Raw genomic sequence first — 19,110 nt, forward strand, 5'->3', positions numbered from 1 at the left:
TGCTGGTTGTTCTACTTCTGACATAGTGGACTATATCAGCCATTTGATGTCCACCCAACATCAACGTGTTCATAAAGCACAATTGATGAATAAAGCGTACGAGACTGTTGTGGTATCACATCAACCCAGAGGAAGAAGAGGGAAAAAGCCAAGTGGCTGGTCTTAGGGAATCTGTTTCAAATTAAAGAGTCTGCAAAAGAAATCTGGGAGCAAGCAGGCAGGCAAGCGGTATTGAGTTGTCAGGGTGAGATGATGGCAGCAGAGAACTCTAAAGAAACTCAGGGATGAAGCTACTAAACCACAAACTGTCAAAGGATGCAATTTCCTAAGGACCTCAGGCCAGGAGAGTGTGCCAGGGACACATCCCTGCCTGCTTTCATCCTTCCTAGTGACTTCTGTAGTAAATAGGATTTGGACTAGGAAGACCTTTGTTGTGTGAAAGACCTAGGATGGACCTTCTTAGGAAAGAGAGACAGTCTGTGGGCAGTATGTTGGCTTTTTACACATCAGGGATTAAATTCACCTGCCGTAGCGTAGACATCAAAAAGACAGTTCAGCATGAGCTATTGCTTTCTCTTTATGATCAGTGGAGAAAAGGGGATGCCTAAGACATGTCTAACATAGGTCAGATGAAATGACATCTTCATAAGCCTATCTTTTCCACTCAGGGTGGTTGAAAGCAACGAACGCAGACCTGGTTGTCTAACTTGGAACATTTGAAGCCAGTTGAGGTGACTCCTTGATTGATAACAGGAACAGTCTTAGACTGTATATCAAAACTGTTCTGAATTCTCCTCCAAAGAGATGTTGAGGACATGCAGCTCCTCCCAAATCAGGCTGCATGTTCAATTGCTATCAAATGAGGATGTTCAGTTACGCATCAGTTCTGCAGGTTGTGACAGTGCTTTGCCTACCCTTGACTTGGATGCTGCATATGCATCTACAGCTTTTTTTTCCCTTTTTGTCTGGGCGGTGATTTTTCTGTGTTGATCCACCTCTGAGACCTGCCAAGTTTGGTTTCACCTTGCACAGCAGTTTGAGGTCAGTTGTTCAAGATGCAGAGCATCTCGTATAAAGGAGATCCCATGGATCCAAACATCTACAGTATTTTGGGTCTCTTTTCTGAAGCCATCCACATCCGAGCACCCGCCTGAAGTACAAGAATGTGCAAGAGGGTCCTTAGGAAATAGTACCCTGACTGTCTTCTCCAAATGGCAACTTTCAGGGGCTTTGTGTGTCTTGTGAGCCCTTTTAACTGAGGCAAAGGGGTCATAGCGTGTTTTCCCCTCAGCTGTATATCTGAATCCAGAATAAACCTTTTTGCTAGTGCAAATTGGCACAGGCTGCTTGACACAGAGCCACTGATGGTCTTGCCTCGACTGCTTATGCAGGAGGAGATCGTCTCATTTTATGTTACTTTCTATTTAAAGACAAATTGGCAGTCATTTTAATTACTCATTCCTTGTTAACCTAAATCCAAATTGACACAGTACACTTTGTTCAATTACCTGCAACTCTATCACTTACACAAAATGCTTTACGCTCTTTCAACTGTGCGATTTAGTGTCCATATACTTGCCAGCATAAGCTAACTGCCACTAATTAAATGCGCATATGATATTACTTGCTGGTTATTGAAACCATTGGAGTTGTCTTTATCTCTCAAAGTTTGTTGACACTGCCCAAAGAAGTTGCTGCTTGTTTTCACTGACTTTGGGCAAAGTTGCCCAAAGTGCCACTTCCTTCTTCTTTCCTATGCTTCACTGCCATCACAGTAGAAAACGAGGGCCTGTTTTCAGCTTGCTGTCTGGTGAGCAGGGGAGCGTCCGGCAGGGTTTTCCAAAACTCAGACTTCTGGTAGTTGAAACAGCAGGCTGGCTGCAGCTTGGGGCAAAATCATGTTGTATTGAGTATTTCCCTGTTTGGCGTCATTTAAGCCAAAAAGGAAGAAACAAGGTGAGTCGTTTCCCTCCTGCACTTCAAGCCGATCAGAGCTTCTGCCAAGTAAGGGAGAACTGGAGCAACAGGGCTATGAAATAATGAACAATTAGATAAAGAGTGCACTTTTTAATTCTTGTGACTGCTGCACGTGCTGTAAACAAAGACTGGAAAGGTATATTCCCATTAATAAACAGACAGTTGAGGAATTCAAAATACAGCCCTGAAAGGTTAACATTTCCCTTTAAGTGTGTTTAAATTCATATGCATATCCTTGATGTCTGTTCTGAAGTAGCGAGGTTTGATATAGTGGAAGTATAAATACATCCACTTCCAGTGAGTGATTCTGCAAATCCTATTTTGATAAGGTCTTAAATCTGTTGAGATCAGAGCATAAAATTCTCTTGTACCGTCAGTGCTAGGTGAAAACAGTGCTTGCCAATTTCTTTTTTTATATATATTTTTTATTTGCTCCTTCAGAATTGTAAGATACAGCAGTAAATCTTTGCTAGCTAGTAAATATATATGGTTATTAGATGTACAGAATTTAAATGCAAATTGGGCCAAATTGAACTGTGATGTAAGTGTGTGAAGCCAAACTGACAAAAGAAGAGCTTCACACTGTTCGCTCTGTATCAAGGTTCAAGTTTATTATTGAGTAAATGTTCATATCCATTTTAATGATTGCTGCAATCTATCTACCTGTCTTGTCTCTTTAAGACCTTGATGTGAATGTTCTGCAAGAAGTTATGTGCAGGATAACAATATGTTTTCTAGGGCAGAAGTAAATCCAATATAATGTTCTTCATCATAGTATTGTTTCCTACATTGTTTCCTTTGATGATTCATAGGCATTTCACTGCACTGAACCATAAAGGGCTTGTTAATATAATGATTTAATAATATTAAACCTATTTAAAGAAACTCTATGAAAGCAATGTGAATCTGACAAAGATGTTGCCTAAAAGTATAATGGTGAAAATTTGTAAGTGTAAGTCTTTGAATTGGTGCGATAATCTGGTTTGAGTGTGGTACCATCAAATGAGTCTAGGTAGAGATTGAGCCGAAATGTTCCTTCCCACACCTACCCCCACCCACCGCAAAAAAAACTCAACCATGCAATAAAAAATAAATAAGAAAAAGACATTCCAATGAACAGAAGCCTTGGTAAAGATATTTCTGCCTTTGTTCAAATGTAACTAATATTGGCTGAAGACCTGAGGCTCCTCAAACTGGAAAACGTGAGGTATTTTGAGAATTGAAAATCAAAGGAGAGGTTTTGTTATTTTCAAGTAATGAGATAATACGATTCTCATTTCTTCAGCAGAAAATGAAGGACGTGTATTTTTCTGGGTTTTACTCCAGGATATAAAACACAATCTTCCTCAAATGTGCCCTTGCTAGTTGCTTTTGTGTTGAATTTATCCACGCGGTACAGCTTGGAATATACACACTGTTCATTTCACTTGTACTATCCATTTTTATGACATAGGAATTTAAGTCTTTCAAAAATGTTTGATCCCCAAACAGTCACCTCTTGGTTTTGTTGTTTTTTCTGTTGTCATCGCTTTAGATATCTATTCTCTGAAGACTATATCTGAGTGGAAATGCGCTCTGGAAAAATCCCTTAATGATGCAGCAAATTTTCCTCTTCCAATGGAAGTGTTCAAGGTAAAAGATGCACATTTTTTCCTTCACTTACAGAACCCACGATGAATAAATACCATGCAGTGTTTAGTGGCTTATGTTACACTTTTGCAGGAAAGGCCGTTGCTCTAATATATCACCGTGAAAGGTCACAAGTGAGATGTTTGTATAAAATGCAGTTTTATGTGTGGAGTTTCCATTCTGAGAACTAATTTCTTGCAGTTAGTGTTTTATAGGGGCTGGGGGTGATCAGCACTGATTTCTCCAACGTTATTTTTAATGTGTCTTATTCTATCAGACCTGTGCAAAAGCATCGTATACAACTGTGAAGATGCAAGGCTACGAATATGAAAGTTGCCATCAACTAGCCACCTTTCTGTGAGCCTTGCACCAAAATTTTCAACTGATCATGAGCCACAAGGCAGAAAAACCTCCTTCAGGGACCTATAGTGGAAGTGGAAGATAATTTTGCTCCCACGTCTTTTCTTTCCCGTCATTCTGTTTTTTAATAGAGATGTGCTTCAGCCCTGAGGCACCAGCTTTAATTTCCCGTCCAAATCTTCACTGCTGTTAATCATGACGGCTCCAGATAATCCTGATTTCTAGCTGTGCCCGTCTGGTTTCTAACAGTTACATCCTTGCTGCAGTGTGATGGGCAGTGTGGCCATGGGTGCAAGAGGATGCTCAGGGGTGTGTGTGCCCTGTCTCCGGTGTCACCTCCTGCTTGGGGACCTGGTGGACCACGGTGCCCTCCTCACCACCGTTCCTGGCTCATCCAGCCTGGAGACCCTCTGAGTTCTTTCCCTGCCCATAAGCAACATTGCACTGGGACACCCCAAAACACCCATGCAATTGGGTGGGTGTTGCACCCACCGTGCCCCATCCTGGCTGACATGCCACGAAACGCTGGTGCCACCTTCACCCTTTCTGCGGGGACGTGGCAGCAACTTCCCATGAGGAATCCAGGCTCCTCGCCCAGCTGAGACGCACTTGAATTAGCAACATTAATTTGGGAACGCTTTGCTAATGGCCCAGGCAGCGGCTCATTTGCTTGCAATGTGAAAGCTGTGCTAGGCTGGGAGAAGTGGGAAGATTTGTGCATTGGCCTTTGGCACGAACGTGGGTTTGAGAAGCCTCGTGTTGTTATGGAAGTGGCGTGCAGAGAGTTTTCATTCTTTGCCATTTATTTCATACAACGTTTCAATCCACTAACTCTATTAAAGTTTGCATTTGCAGTTTCAACATCAAAAATGCATTGTGTGGGGCAGTGATTAAATCACAATAGGGAATGCCTAATGTGTAAATTTTATTCCTGTCTATATGAAAGAGTGAAGAATGTTTTTGATGAGGCTCATAAAACATCCTTTTTTTTTTTTTTGAAGTTTATAACTAACAGCTGTTTTGCTGCCTCTTCTCAGCATGCCAGACTTATACCCGCTTATTTAATTATTGCATGAGGGTCATAAATTTAAATTCAGCAGATCCTAGTTGCCGTGCCATGCGGTTGGAGCTTGCAAAGATGTTCCTCTTAGAAGACAATGCAAGACAGTGGAATGCTTGAATGGCCCAAGAGGGGAGTTACTTTGGGGCCAAATGTGACAAAAAGGCAGGATTAGGTCAATAGGGCTTCTTTATTTGTAATATGAAAGCTGAGCACAAGGTGAGCTGAATTCAGTGTCCGGTGTTATCTAAGCCCCTGGTTCTGGTGCTGGGAAGGCAAGAGGCTGAATAAATTGTGTGTGGGCATCACTTTATTCTGCCCATTTAGGGTGAAAAAAACCCATCTTGTGCCTCTTAATTAAGGAGAGAGATACGAGAGCTTGTCCGTGCCTGTGAGCATGTCTTCCTCTAGTAACGTCTTAAACATGAGTTAAGGAAAGGCTTTAGGAGACTACAGAGAGTACACTTGTCTGCTCTTATGAGATAAGCCAATATTTATGTGTGGGACCTTCAAGGAGAATCCCAGATCCCAGCAAAAAGTGTCGAATCCAAGGATGTCTTTTTTTTTAATTTTTTTTTTTTTTAATTTTTTAAAAATTTTTTTGCAAACCCGGCATGGAAATAATGTCTCTACATGGTGCCTGGGGCTCCGCGCTACTGTAACTGTCATGTGTTAGATGAGATATAAAACACAGGGTTTGACAGCTGGCAACTGTTAAAGATCTCCTGGAAAGCTGGAAATGTTTACTTTGGCGGAAATGGTAAACTGCACACCGAGCAATTATATTCCACATTTTCCACATCCCTACAGAAACCCATCACTGAGGAGGGTGTAAGTGTGTGCTCGCTCTACAGACATGAGCGGTCCCTAGGGTGAGTGTGTGCACATTTGGCTGGATTACGCTCAGATTATTGTTGTCCTTGGAGCTGTGCGCGGCTGTGGGCAGTGTCAGTCATGCGCCGTCAAACTGGTCCCGGGCGGTGGCGCTGGGAAAGCAGATGCGCATTTGTAGTGCGAGAAGTGGCTCCTCTTATGGGTCTGTCAGCCCGTTGCTGCTGTCGGTGGTTTCGGTGTAATAGGGTTGGGTTCTGCCTGAGACCTCACAAGCCATGGATTTGAGCCTGAATTATCAGCGCTCAGAAGTGTGGCAGAGCTGAACTTGTGTGTGGTGGTCTTCGGCAGCAGATCCAAAAATCCTTTGCGAAAGCGTAGCCCTGATCCCCTCTTGGCATCCAAAGAGAGGGCACCAGCCACCAGACCACATGAGCTGGTTGCAAAAATCAGGGGGAAGGCTGCAAACAGGATCTTCTTTTTTTTTTTTTTCTTTTTTTTTTTTTCCTGGTGCTATTTTACACTTGGCTGTATGTTGAAAGTGTTTGTAAAATGCTTTAGGATCCTTTGAGAAGGAACGTGATGTTCAACTGCCAAAAAAATGCTGCTATTATATAGCTACTAAACATAATGTTTTGCAAACTGCGCATCCTGGAATAAGTTTTTTCTTCACAAAAGCTTTTTGCAACATACCCGCTATTTTGTCATTCCGTTCTTATCAGAAAACATGTTGATCCTTAAAGAAAACTGAATACATACAGGATTTTCAAGGGTGTTTGAATGGTTTAGGAGAACAAATCCTTCTGAAAGGCCACACCCCAAGGAGATGTGTCCTTTGCTGTTTCTGCTCTGATTTCAGGGTGCTGTAGGGATCCCCCATGCTTGGCTAGGTACCGGTCATAAACGATGGCTTAGGCTTCAGAGGACACCTGAGAGAATGGCCAGGGCTTTCAGTATGAATAAGGGTGGTCGAACTGTTAGTGGGGCCTGATTTCAAGTTAAGTGTGACAATATCAGAGGTTCGCTTCAGTGATGGCATTGCTGGCGCTCTCTAAGAGAGCGCCTTGTATCAGAAAGCTAGACTCCAAACACAGCACCTTCTAGCCCTAATATTTATGAATCAATGCATTTTTTAGAGTTAAAGCCCTGTAGCTTGGTTAAGATGAATGCTGGACATAGATTATGGGATTTAGTTTCCTAGAGAGAGGCAGATAGCGTCCTGGGGATCTTCTCTGACATCACAGTATGCTCCCCCTGGTCTCCTGTGCTGTATCTGTGGGTCCCATGCAGATGTCGTGGATCCTTGGGTGTCTTTCAGTTCACCCTAGACGCTTCTCTTTGGGCAGCTATATCCTACCCAGGATTTGGGGTGCTCATCATCTCTCCATAGATGTTGCATATGGGCATCCTATTCCCAATTCCCTCGGATTGCTATAAAGTGGGTCCTGATGACTGGCTTGGATAGAGGTATCACCAGCCACATCCCTAACCCAAACTCTGTTAAACTGCTCGAAGAGCACAGAGGCTTAGGAGGGAGAGGTGTTAGCTAAGACAGGTGGCAGTTCCTAATTTATAGCCTTTGGTCCCATTCCTCTTGTCTCCACCCTTCTGGTCCTCCTTTCCTAAAGTTGTCATTGTTTTTTTCCAGCTCGAAATTGTTGTGTCTCTGGCAAAAAAAGCTCTACACTATGCCCAGCCCAGTGTGCCCCTATTTCTAACTGGAGCTTTTGGATGTTGCCTTTAATCAGTGATTGTATTAATTAATGGTAAGACTAATGATGTGGAGGGAATGAGCTGGGACAAATCTCTTCTAAGGAGAGTGATGGAGGGACCACCCATCACCCAGGCAAGAGCTGCCCCCTGAAATTCAGGACAGAGTGGTGGTTCTAGTTCTAAACTCAAAAGTATGAAGACAAATATTAAACAGGACTCCTTCCCCCCTCTAAAATATAATTTTTCCATCAGACGAATTGTGCATTTTAATTATATAAGTAAGATGGACTATTTCTCCAAGACTTTGATTTTTTTTTTTTTTTTTAAAAGGAGGACAATGTGTCTCAAAAGTTAATAACCCTTTGGGTGTTCTAGAGTGTTTTCTTCCATTATTTGGTATTCTGGAGGAGTTTAAGTGTAAGATAGAGAAATCCAAGGGTTACTTTCTGCTCAGAGACAATCCTGACCTGAGTGGATGAATAGACTTGAAGTCCAACAGGGTTTTTCTGTCTTCAGCCCCCCTAATAGATGGGCACGTGCTGATGCAGTAGCTTAAAATGGACGTGCTTTTGGTTTCACTTGGAAGCCAAATCCCATCGTAAGCAATCCCCAGCCCCTTCATGCACTGATGGCTTGGCCGGCCCTCGTTGCGCACGCTGTGCTTTAATAACCCGTGAGTCGCCATGTTGTTTGCAGACTGCCAGATTATTTATACTCCATCTGTTCTTTCCCATCCGTAGCACTCACCAGCCCTTCTCCCTGACTGCTATTTGCCTGGCTGGGAGACGTCCACAGCGTCCTGATCCCTCTATTGTTTGGCTCCCTTTTGACCCATTCCCATCTCAGCATGTTAAACCCATTTATCTTTGTAAGACCTAATAACCATCATTAGGAGTATTCTGCTAAGGTCCTTGCAAACGTAGCAGCCTTTGCGGCTCTTGGGAGCAAGGATGTCTCTGATATCAAAGGTGCCACTCAGGTGAGATGGAGTCTGTTGGTCCCTCTGTGGACCAGGGAGAAGTTTTAACCTCTCTACAGCTCCCTCCTGACCACGGGCTTTGCAAGGAAGCGGGTGGGGAGAGCAATCCAAGGAGGTGAATGAAGCCAAGCCCCCGTCTGAGATGCCCTGAGGGTCTGTTTGGAGGCAGCACCATATGAAAGTCAGGGTTGGAAGAGAAATGCTGGAGACAGTTCAGGCAAAGCAGATGGGCTGAGTGGGAACCGGGTCCCTTACCCTTCCTCGTCCCTCTGGCTGTATGTTTAGCACATGTGGTTTTCTTTCTGCACTACATGCCGAGGTCTCCCAGGATGGTGAGAAGTTAGCAGAAGGGCCTGATCCAGTTTACTTAGTGCATCCAGGCTCGGTCTGGGGGAGTCTGTGCACGACAACCTGAGCTCTTGCCTCCCGCATCCTTGGGCATGGCAGTGTTTTCCACTGAGAGGGGCTAATGTGCACCTACAACCAGAGTCTGCTCCCATGTAGGGGGTGGGTGATACCTAAAAGACATCCATCTAAAGTTGAATGATTTTTCTCAAAGAGAGCAAAAGACGGCTCTGGTCCATAGCTGTTTTGCAGTGTGGTTGCAGCCCACAGCGTACACTGAATTTGTTGTGATCCTCTAAAGAATTCCCATTGATTTCTCAGTAGCGATTACTGCCATGATGTTACTGAGGGCAGACTTGATCCAAACAAGTGCCTATGAGGACTCAATCCCTCTTCACAGCTGAGATACTTATTTAGGGGTGTGAAAAAAGATGCTGATGGTTTCATTTTGAGCACTCAAGTTGGTGTTCCCACCTGTGTTTTCCTTTCCACTTGACTTTCCCACCTGTGAAATGGAACACACGCGTGTGACCCATGCAACAAGGATTCGTTAGCGAATGCTTGTGGAGTGGTGTGGCAGTCCTGAATGCTGTAAGACGTTAAAAAAAAACCCAACAAACAAACACAAAAAACCTCTCAGTGGATGCATATCTGTCTCTCTTACCTCTGCTGCCCGTGCTTCCACCGCCCAGGCAAATCAAAGCAGGCGCTGCGTAGGAGGGGATCTTTGCCCTAATGCCATCTGCAGCGGGCCGAGCCATACGGAGAAGGTGTATTTGGATTTAGACCGGCTACTCTGCGATGTTGCTGTTTCTATGGTAACTATTTTTTATTCAACAAGAGGAGCTTAAAATCTGTAGGGCTAAATTCGATCCTAGGCAGAAGCATCTGCAGTTTTTAAGGGGCTCTTCAGTAGGTGCAGTTTGTGGCTGGCTCTCGTGCTCATTACTTCAGGGTCACAGTATCTCTAAAGCCTCCTTCCCGGCACCCTTTCCTCTTCATCCCACCCCACATCTCTACATTTTGGTCTTCCTGTGACTGCATTTGTCAAGCGGAGGTACAATTTGCTCGTGTTGTGTCTTACCGGGGGATTTTTGTCTCCCTGCAGAGAGTGTGTCTTTAGGGAAAATTGCTCCGTGTTTAGCAAAGGAAGTTGATGAATCGCAAACAAGGCTGATTCATCTGCAAATAATGCAGAGGATTGCATTTGGGAGGGTTTCTTTTTTTTTTTTCCCCCTCAATTAAAAAACAAATGCCAGATTCCTGTAGAGGCGGTTTAACCACTGCTATTACTGTGTATGTGACTGGTTACCACACGTGAGCTTTGTGATTAAAATTAGGCTATTAGAAACAGCCAGTTTCTTGGAGAATTAGGGAAAACACTGGGGGAAGCGATTTCTTTGAAGACAAAAACTGCATCAAATAATATGTTTCCAGTCATACCAGATGGGGCCCACTTCTTCTGCGTTTTTTAGTAGGGTGCACCAGGAGAGATGTGACTGAAGGCAATAGCATTTCACACTGTCACAGTTGGTGAGGATTAAAGGAGGTTCAGGTCTATCGTATATTAAGTGCCCAGTGTTTCTAACCAGCCTCTCAACTTTGCAACTTCTCAGCATTCAGACTCAGTTCTGAATTTTGCACAAAGTTGCAGTCTTATAGTTGGTGTGAATCTGACTGTCCTGGACCAAAAGAGCCCTGACTTTTAGGGTATTTGAAAATGAGAGTTCAAATTAGAGCCTTTTCCTCTTATCTACACACTGTGTAAGCTGCTGGGTTTAAAATGAGATGACTCCAATATTGTATCTTGAGCAGAATGGGCTAAAAATGAGCATTTCACAATCTGAAGGCAATGCCCTTCCTGGGGTTTGTGAACACAGCTAGAGCAACCAGCCCATAGCATGGCTTCCCTGAACGTCACGGGCAAAAGCAGCTTAGCCAAGTCCCCCTGCTCTATCTGCATTACCCAGTGCACTGTAAAATGACCTGAGCTCCACCCTTTGGTGGCCAGAACATTGCTGTGACATGGACAAATTTGAGTTTATTTACACTTAGATGACATTTGTTGAGTAGAAATACTCAGAAGCCAGATTTAGCAAGGTATTTAGGCACCAGAAAGGGCAAATTACTACGATGGTTTTGAAGTCTATCTTTTTGAATTCAAGACCTGAAGCCAATGCTTAATGACGTTATTATTAGGACTTAAGCATGTCACCCACACAGGTACTTCCCTAAAGCCTGTCTGCATCCTTAAGAGTCTGAATACTTTAGTAAATCTGTGGGTCTCTGTTGGAATGACATTTAGGCTCCCAAGTCACCTGACATTTTTGAAACCTGCACTGCTAGTGGCTCATTAGCTACGAAGGAGAAAATTATGCGGCTATCTCAGTACCTAAAGAAGAGGGTTGGGAGTTAGGAGCCTGGTTCTCCTCCCAGCACCATTGTTGACTTGTTATTTGACCTTCAGATGTTTCAGCTTTCAGCCCTGCAGGTGATGCTGGTTGCAGTGAAGTGTTGCAAAGCCCATCAGTATTTTTGCAGAAGCGTTGCAGAAACACATGCCATACAAAGATGGAGATAATGATGCAGATGCGTATCAAAGCGGGGCTGTCTTTCAGGTGGCCCGGAGGGTCGCAGCCTGTGCACGCTGGCAGATTTGCAAATGCATACTGCTCTAAAACTGTGAGTGTGGGGCTGGGTTTAATTGCTTCTTGGGGTTTGTAGTGAGAGCTGTGACAGCCCTGGCTTTTGCCAGTGGGTTTGGGCTGTAAGTGACAGACGTTCATTCAGCGGAGGGTTATGCAATTTTCCATTCATTACCCGTGAGCACCGTCGCAGGCTGTAATCCGTCATGTTAGAGATTGTGACCCTTTGAATGAGCGACTGTGGTGCTCGTACCGCGTTAATTCATTGTACTTTCCGTGGTATGATTTTTTCACTTCGCTGTAAGGGACTCTTCTGCATCCGTGTGGATTGTCGATCCAGCTTACTTAGCTGCTCTCCAGCAGTCAGAGGGTATTCCCATCGCCCACTCAGGCCTTGTGAACCCTGGCACAGGCAATCTGCTGGTGTAAATCCATGTGGTCAGTGGGGGCTGCTCCTGGGAAGCATTGCCTGCCAGTAGGAGTAAAGGTTCACCACGCACAAGGCTATAAAGTGCTCCAACTGGTCAAAAATATTCTGCCTATTCATCTCCATTTCAAAGAAAATTGAAACTCACTTGGAGAAGTTGCTAGAAAATAATGGCTGGTGACATCCTCATAGGTGGCTTTGAATGCTGTGAAATAGCGGTAAAGGGTTGGATTCTGCCACCCGTAATCATTTCAGGCATTTCTTCTGCTCGGCTGCGGGGACCAGGGGAACGTCTCACTCCCCCAGTCCTCTTCTTGTAGCTGCTTTTATTTAACAGGCATCTTTCCTGTCAATGTGAATAAAGGGAGGAGAGTGCAGTTCATTATCCAGTGTATCACTTTGAGTCTAATACTAATTAAAAGCTTTGCCTTCACTTCTGTTGAACCTATTCTTAGAAATTATGTAAATTAATTGGAGTTTTGAAGAGGAGCATATGCCAAATCCTAAGTAATTCCCTGCTGGCTGAGGCAGCTCTAGCACTGGAACCAGAGAACGGCATCAGGATCTTTTTTTTCCTTTTGTGGCTGCAAAAATCTAAGGCTGCTTCAGTAAATTTTGATGCCTCTCTTTAGCAAATATACGAGAGAGATCAAATATCCAGACCCTGACCATTTGCCAGAGAGGTACAATACAAAGGCTTTTTCTCCATGAAAGCTTTTCTGTCTCAAAAATGACATTTAACACAGACAAGCTTTTTACTTCCGCAGCCCTCCTCCAAACAAATGTACGTTCCTGCTTCAAAGAGGATTTGGACCCTCAAAAGGGAGACATGTCTGAGATCCCATGAACTCCCCTTGCGAGTTCACTCTTGTATTAATTTAATGGGGAAGATATTTGCATGCTATGCTGAATGAGAAGGGAGATTTGATCCTAAGGTACATAGTGTGTGGAGAAAAGGGGGTATACTTTTGAAGTAAAATAGCTTTAAATGTTTTTAGCTTCCCCCCCCTGATTTTTTTTCCTTTGAAAAAGGCCAAAACAAATAGAAGGAGAAGAACTAAAGAAACAGATTCAAATAAAAATGAGAAGCAATATGGTTTGGTCTCGACATATTTTGGTCTCAGTCAACAAATCACTTAAAGTTGATGAAACTACTTGCATGTTTAAAGATAAACATGATTACGTACTTTGGTGGATCTTGGCTTGTTATGTATTGAAGCTGGGTACGAACGTGAATTGAATCCTGGAGCTGTTGATGGGAAGATGCTGCAGTGTAAGCTTACTTCCAGATGTACATTTTGCAAAGTTGCCTTTTCTTTACAACCTCACCCCAGGGACTGAGAGACGCCGGGTGTGGATCCTCATGCAGGAGGCGGCAGCCCTCCAGTCCAGATGCTTTTTGCCTTTGGAGATTTGAAGTTCAGTGCTGGCGAGGCCTGATTTTTGCAGCCATCATCTTTTCCCAGCGGAAGCCTTTTCAGTAGTAAAGATGGCAATCTTGATAACCTGTCTGTCCGATGCATCCCTGGTACGATGCAACCTCTATGTACAAAGAGCCAGATTCTCTTCCCTGGTTCAGACTTCTATTCGATGAACCATTCTCTGTGTAAAGCTGCTAGGAGTGGGTCTCCTGTCTCTCTGGGGCTTTAGTGATACGGCGGTGACTGCCAGCAAGTGCAAGTATGGCTGATGGTTATGCTACACTGCAGGACGCCCAAACTCTTGAATGTCTGCTGCTTCTCCAGCCATTAGTTCATTGGACTTTGGGCCATTATTGGTAAATCTTCCTCAGTTTCCCCATCAGCATATACTTCTCCTGTTGTGAGACTAAATCCATTACGATATTTTTTGCTTTTTGGTTCTCGCATAAAAGGCTCCGCAACATTGCAGATTGGTAAGATGAAAACAACAATTAGCCGTGGTTGGGGCTTGTAAAAATCCTTATCTCTAATGGCAGCAGGGATGTAAGATCCCAAAATAAAAGTTGTTAAGTCTACAAAGGAAGGCAGGCAAGTGAAGGCAGTTCTTGGGAAAAGAAAGCACAATGACATACAACTTCGGATCAATAGAAAATAATTTTAGAACAAGAATACAACATGTAGCAATGAATGTAGATGGGAATGACATTGCTAACCACTTATTAGATAGCGAGCTTTCTGCATGTATTTTGGAGTCGTCTGTATGTGTGTGTTAAATATAACATCATCTTTTTTTATGCTTGTATTAGCTAATGCACAGATGGTTTAGAAATACTGTAGGACATTTTTATTGAATGAACACAAAATATGGTAATTACTCTGGAATTAGGATGCCAACTTGTACACCTATTAGACAGGGATCATGAGAGATGGAGTAATTTGATAGATGTTAAACACTAAACTGGTGGCAAATCAGGGAGTTGAACCTGGGTTGCTTCTGAGTTTCGGGACTGCATCCTGCTGCCATCCCCAAAGCTGCTGTGTGCAACCCTGTGGGTGCAGCCAGGTTTGATCCTGGGTGAAAGTGTTGTGGTGGGCATATACTTGGACACAGTTGCATGTTTTCCCACCAACGTGTTCTCTTGTTTCCCACATTTTGGGTCCGAGTTCATTGTCTGGGCCTTAGTCCACCTCTAGTCTCCTGGCTGGAGAAAAGACCTTTCCATCTTGCAGTACATGGAAACCAGCCCAGGTCCTTATTTTGGTGCCCTGCAGGAGCTGAACGTCCATCAGGGTAAATCAGGGCCATCCTGTGCTGTTGGCACCCATTCTGTACGTTACCCTGGAGGACCTCAGGTTGAGTCCTGACACCTCTGGACCTTTAGTTGCTCTCAGATGGTAGTGGCTGTCAGAGGTGAAGAGGTTCTGCCCAGGGGAGATTTTCAAGTAGCCGTTTCTCAGACAGGTCCTCATTTTAGCGAGCGCAATCTCCTTGTTGACTAAGTTTAAGTTAGGTGCTGCTGCTGAGATGGATGCACGTTGTGCTTTAGATATGATGGGCTTGGTCCTGCCCATCCTGGCCTCTAGGAGCAAGGCTTTCCCCTCGCTTTCTGTGATCGGGTTGGCATGAAAAGAACATAGGACCAGGAGTGCCCAGTTGGAGCTGGAAGTCAATCTGGTAATCAGCTAAGTGACAAAACCCACATTTAAAATAGATTTTCAAATGTATCAACCCCTCCTTGGTGGATGGCGCTGACACACTGTGTTCCTCTTCCCTATCTCTTCCCCCAGGACCATGCTGATTTGCGAAACCACTTCTTCGCTGTGGGCATGAAGCTGGAGGTGGTGAATGTGAGGGAGCCATTTCATATCTGTCCTGCATCAGTGACCACGGTGAGCTCCCAGAAAGGAGGGATGAAAAGAGCCCAATTAGGAACCTCTTACTGATTTCCACCACATCTAGGAAAACTCAAGAGTGGTACTTCATTGGCTGGAGAACACATTGAGAAATATGTTTAAAATCCATGGATATTTCTAATTAATGATTTGTTTCTTTCCCACAAGCGTCACCAGCTGACTATATGCACTTAGATCTAATGGGGATAAGCATGTCCATCTACCGCTTCCATGCAAAAAAAAAAAAAAGTAATCCCTCCTTTATCTCTGTATCCCCTCCATGCATATGTGTTTTCCCTGCACATCTGGGAAACCTTTTGAAATAAAACAGCTGGATGGAGGCAGTTCCTGGATATTTAATCCACACTCTCAAAGGCAAGAGAGAGGAGGGCTGTGGGGTCTCCAGGATCGCCTCTGGTCCCTGCTCAGCTTTGGGCACACTGGGTGACCCTGAACCCCAGGACTTTCCCTTGCCTCAGTTTACCAATCTCTAAAACTCAAGCTTTGATCTCTTTGGTTGAAACACTTTGATGAAAAGTATTAGGTGAGAGCAGGTTATTTTCAGGAGTAGTTTGATTCCAGGGCCTGGCTGTTTCAGCTTTCCACGTTACCTAATGTTACAGGAAATTTAACTTCTGATTTTGTTTTGTTCTTTTTCACCCCTTAGGTTTTTAACAATCATTATTTACAAGTGACCATTGATGACTTGAGACCTGAACCCAGCAAAATCTCAATGCTTTGCCATGCGGATTCCTTAGGGATCTTGCCAATACAGTGGTGCCTTAAAAACGGAGTCAATCTCACACCTCCCAAGGGTTCGTATTCCTTCACGGTGATTTGCAGGTTTCCTCTGAAGGAAGTCTGCTTGTTATTATTGCTTTTAAGACCACGATGCTGTTCGCTGCAGAGCATCACCCTGAGTATCTTGAGCCAGAGTAGCTTTCTTGAGTCACTGGGGCTGTTCTGGCTCATACCACGCCATGAACATCTCTGCAAACGCATCTCGCCGGTGGATTGATGTCCGTGTGCTTTGTAGTCTGAAGCAGGCTGCACCAAAGCCTAGTGAATTCCTGTAAAATGCATCTTAGTGATGCTTCGTGTGTGTAGAGAGCAAAAGAAGCCTTAAAAGTCATACAATACTAGAGGCAAAACAGGCAGTTCCACTATAGCATCCACATTGGTACAACGCTGAGCCCAAGGAAAGCTCCTAAATCTAAATGTCTTCTGTATTGAAATCGCCTTGTGCCCCACCAGCTAAACTCACAGCTGCCTGCCCAGGAGCGTGCAGGCATTTCCTTAGCTGTCTCAAAAAATCCCAGGCGAGGGCAAATTGCGAGCAGCGTTCAGGTCAGAGCCAGGAGAAACAGCCTCCAACCGTGCTATTTCCCAACGTCGTAGCAGAGCAGTTAATTACTTGCAATTTCAGACAACCACCTGTGGTGCCCTAGCAATATTTCTTCGCTTACAAAATGTGTTGATTCTCTGGAATTTTAGATTTTTGAAGCTGGCCGGGATGTTGACCCTTTGCCAAAAACTGGTGTTGCTTGGGAGAAAAAGAAATGTCTCAAAAAAAACCCCAAACCCCACTAAGTTTTGCACACACAGATTTGTCTTAATTTTGGAAAAAGTATGCTGCTGCCAAACCCAGGGAAGCGAAGGGTTATTCCCTACCAGATTCAGAGTCCTTTTATCCAGAGTGTCTCTTCAGCACATGTAATTTGAAATTCCCACCAAAGTCCTGGAGTCCTGTGTGTGCAGCTGCATACGGTGCATCCATGACCACTCTGTTGCTTTTACTGAAATAAATGTGCTGTCTGGATGCTTTAGCTCCCTCCTGCTTAAATCCAGGTGTAACGATAAAGCCTGTGTAAGCGCTCACTGATATTAGCCAGAAAAGTTGCTAAAAATGAAAGTAAATGGAATGTTTTGGTTTTTCCACCCCAAATTCACATGGAGCTTCCCCCAGGCCAGCTAATTAACTAAAGTAGACCATAGGCCAGACATTTCTCTTTACAGGGTCATGGCCTAATAATTTCCAATTCATGCTGGTATAAAGCCTGTCTGAGATGGCGTTTTATGGGTCAAGTGCATGCAAACTCTCTTTTAGATGCCTGCGTTTTTAGAAGTGGCTGTAGCATCTGTCGTATGGATATTTCTCAGCTTGGCTGGTAAAGTCTAAGGGGCAAATAGATACCTGGTGTGATGTCTGGTGATCGGGGCCCACCTGGGCTCCTGAGAAAGCGTAGGAAGTCTCCCCTCATTCCCCTGATGAAAATAAAGTTTGTTTTCAGCTGTCAGATCAGAAATCCTGGAGAGAAGCGATTAAAAAGGCATAAAGCAAGTGGCAGATAGATGTATGCTATATATTGCCGTGTTTCTTATACTGTGTGTGAGGGCTGCATGCCCAAACTGCATCTTAACACCTTTGGTGTCAAAAACCTCTTCCATCAGCAGACACGCTCTTTGAGTCACTGAAATGTAATCAGACATTGGAACGATTTCTGAAAAAAAAACTCCCAAAAACAACAAAAACCCACAAACCACCAAAAAAGAAAGCAGAGGGAAAGCAAAAAGCATCCAAACCCCCACTGAGGGAGCCAGTCTTTTCTGAGCAGAATAATATCGGCTTTGGATAAAGAAATAACCAGGACTGATCCGAGAGGGCCGCAACGCTGCGAAAGTGAAGGCGGCTGTGGTGTGAGCAGGCTGCTAATGAGCAGGTCTGCAGAAGGAGGAGGAAATCCTGCCATTTCCAACCAAATCACTGAACAGCTCTACCTGCCCTGGGGTGTCCAGAATTGCCCCTTCTCGCACGCAGATTTGACCAGCCTCCTGCTTCCCCAGCGCTCACGCATTCCCAACCACCGTCACCCTTAACAGACAATACTTTGGCAATATTTAGTGTTGCCCAAATGGCTCTCCCTGTTGAAAGGCAAGAAGTTCCACGGAGCAAAAGATAACAATGGAAGAAGTCCTTTTATTTTTGTGAAAAGAGTTTCTTTGCTGTATTGTATTTCTTTGCTTGGGTTATTTGGTTAACTTATTGTTGACGAGGAGGTTTTCTGATTTTAAAATTAACTGATTTTATTTCATCAGAACAGTGTGCCAGGTTGGGGTATTTGGGTTCAGAGTCCTTTATTCCTCTGATATGCTTCCTGTTGCCTCTTTGCCTATCAGGCCTTTGTTGAAGCCAAACATACAGTAGATGAGTCATGAACAGGAGGTGCAAACATTTGCTACTAGAAATAGAGAGCAGTATTTTCCTGTACAGTGCCAAAAATGAATACCCATTTACTGCTGCTGTATAAACATTGAACAAGCACTGTTTATATTTATTAGAGCTGGATTTATAGACCACTTCCCTTTAGAGTAACAATCATTGTTCCTTTTTATGAGCTATTAAGAGGGGGAAAAACATTTCAGTAGCACTCCTAGTTGTAAGGCTTACTAAGGAAATGCCACTTCCAAAACCTCCAGTACATTTGTATTGTTATATTTGTTTCTGATTAAACTGCTGGGCTCTTCCATGCTGAGAGTCGAGGTAGAAAACGCAATGAGTTTTGACATGTTTGGGGAGCAGCAGGTGAATCACGCAAGCAAAGCTTTGAACGTTATTACTTGGGCTGAGCCTTAAAGGATAACAGTATGTGAATGCCACGTGCTAATGGAGGTACACATTTAGGTTATATCATGATGCACCATGAGAAGGTCGTATACAGGTCCAGGCTTGTTTGAAGCCAGTTCCCAAGTATGCTCCTCTTGGAGTGATCGTCGTTGGGCTGCTGAAGTGAGTTATGGCAAACTCTGTTAGTGCCCTCCCGGGTTTCGTT

General features: G+C 44.0%; 1 protein-coding gene across 1 annotated transcript in view; it reads left to right on the plus strand.

Moving 5' to 3' along the window:
- The window catches only part of SFMBT2 (Scm-like with four mbt domains 2), a 101,995-nt gene that overhangs the window by 44,166 nt on the left and 38,719 nt on the right, over nucleotides 1-19,110 (plus strand). The window contains exons 6-8 of the mRNA XM_009328674.1: nucleotides 3,512-3,609; nucleotides 15,176-15,277; nucleotides 15,948-16,095. Of these exons, the coding sequence (XP_009326949.1) occupies nucleotides 3,512-3,609; nucleotides 15,176-15,277; nucleotides 15,948-16,095 (348 nt within the window). The remainder of the gene's footprint in view (nucleotides 1-3,511; nucleotides 3,610-15,175; nucleotides 15,278-15,947; nucleotides 16,096-19,110) is intronic.

Source organism: Pygoscelis adeliae, unplaced genomic scaffold (assembly GCF_000699105.1).
Source record: "Pygoscelis adeliae isolate BGI_AS28 unplaced genomic scaffold, ASM69910v1 Scaffold207, whole genome shotgun sequence".
NCBI classification, from domain to species: Eukaryota; Metazoa; Chordata; class Aves; order Sphenisciformes; family Spheniscidae; genus Pygoscelis; species Pygoscelis adeliae.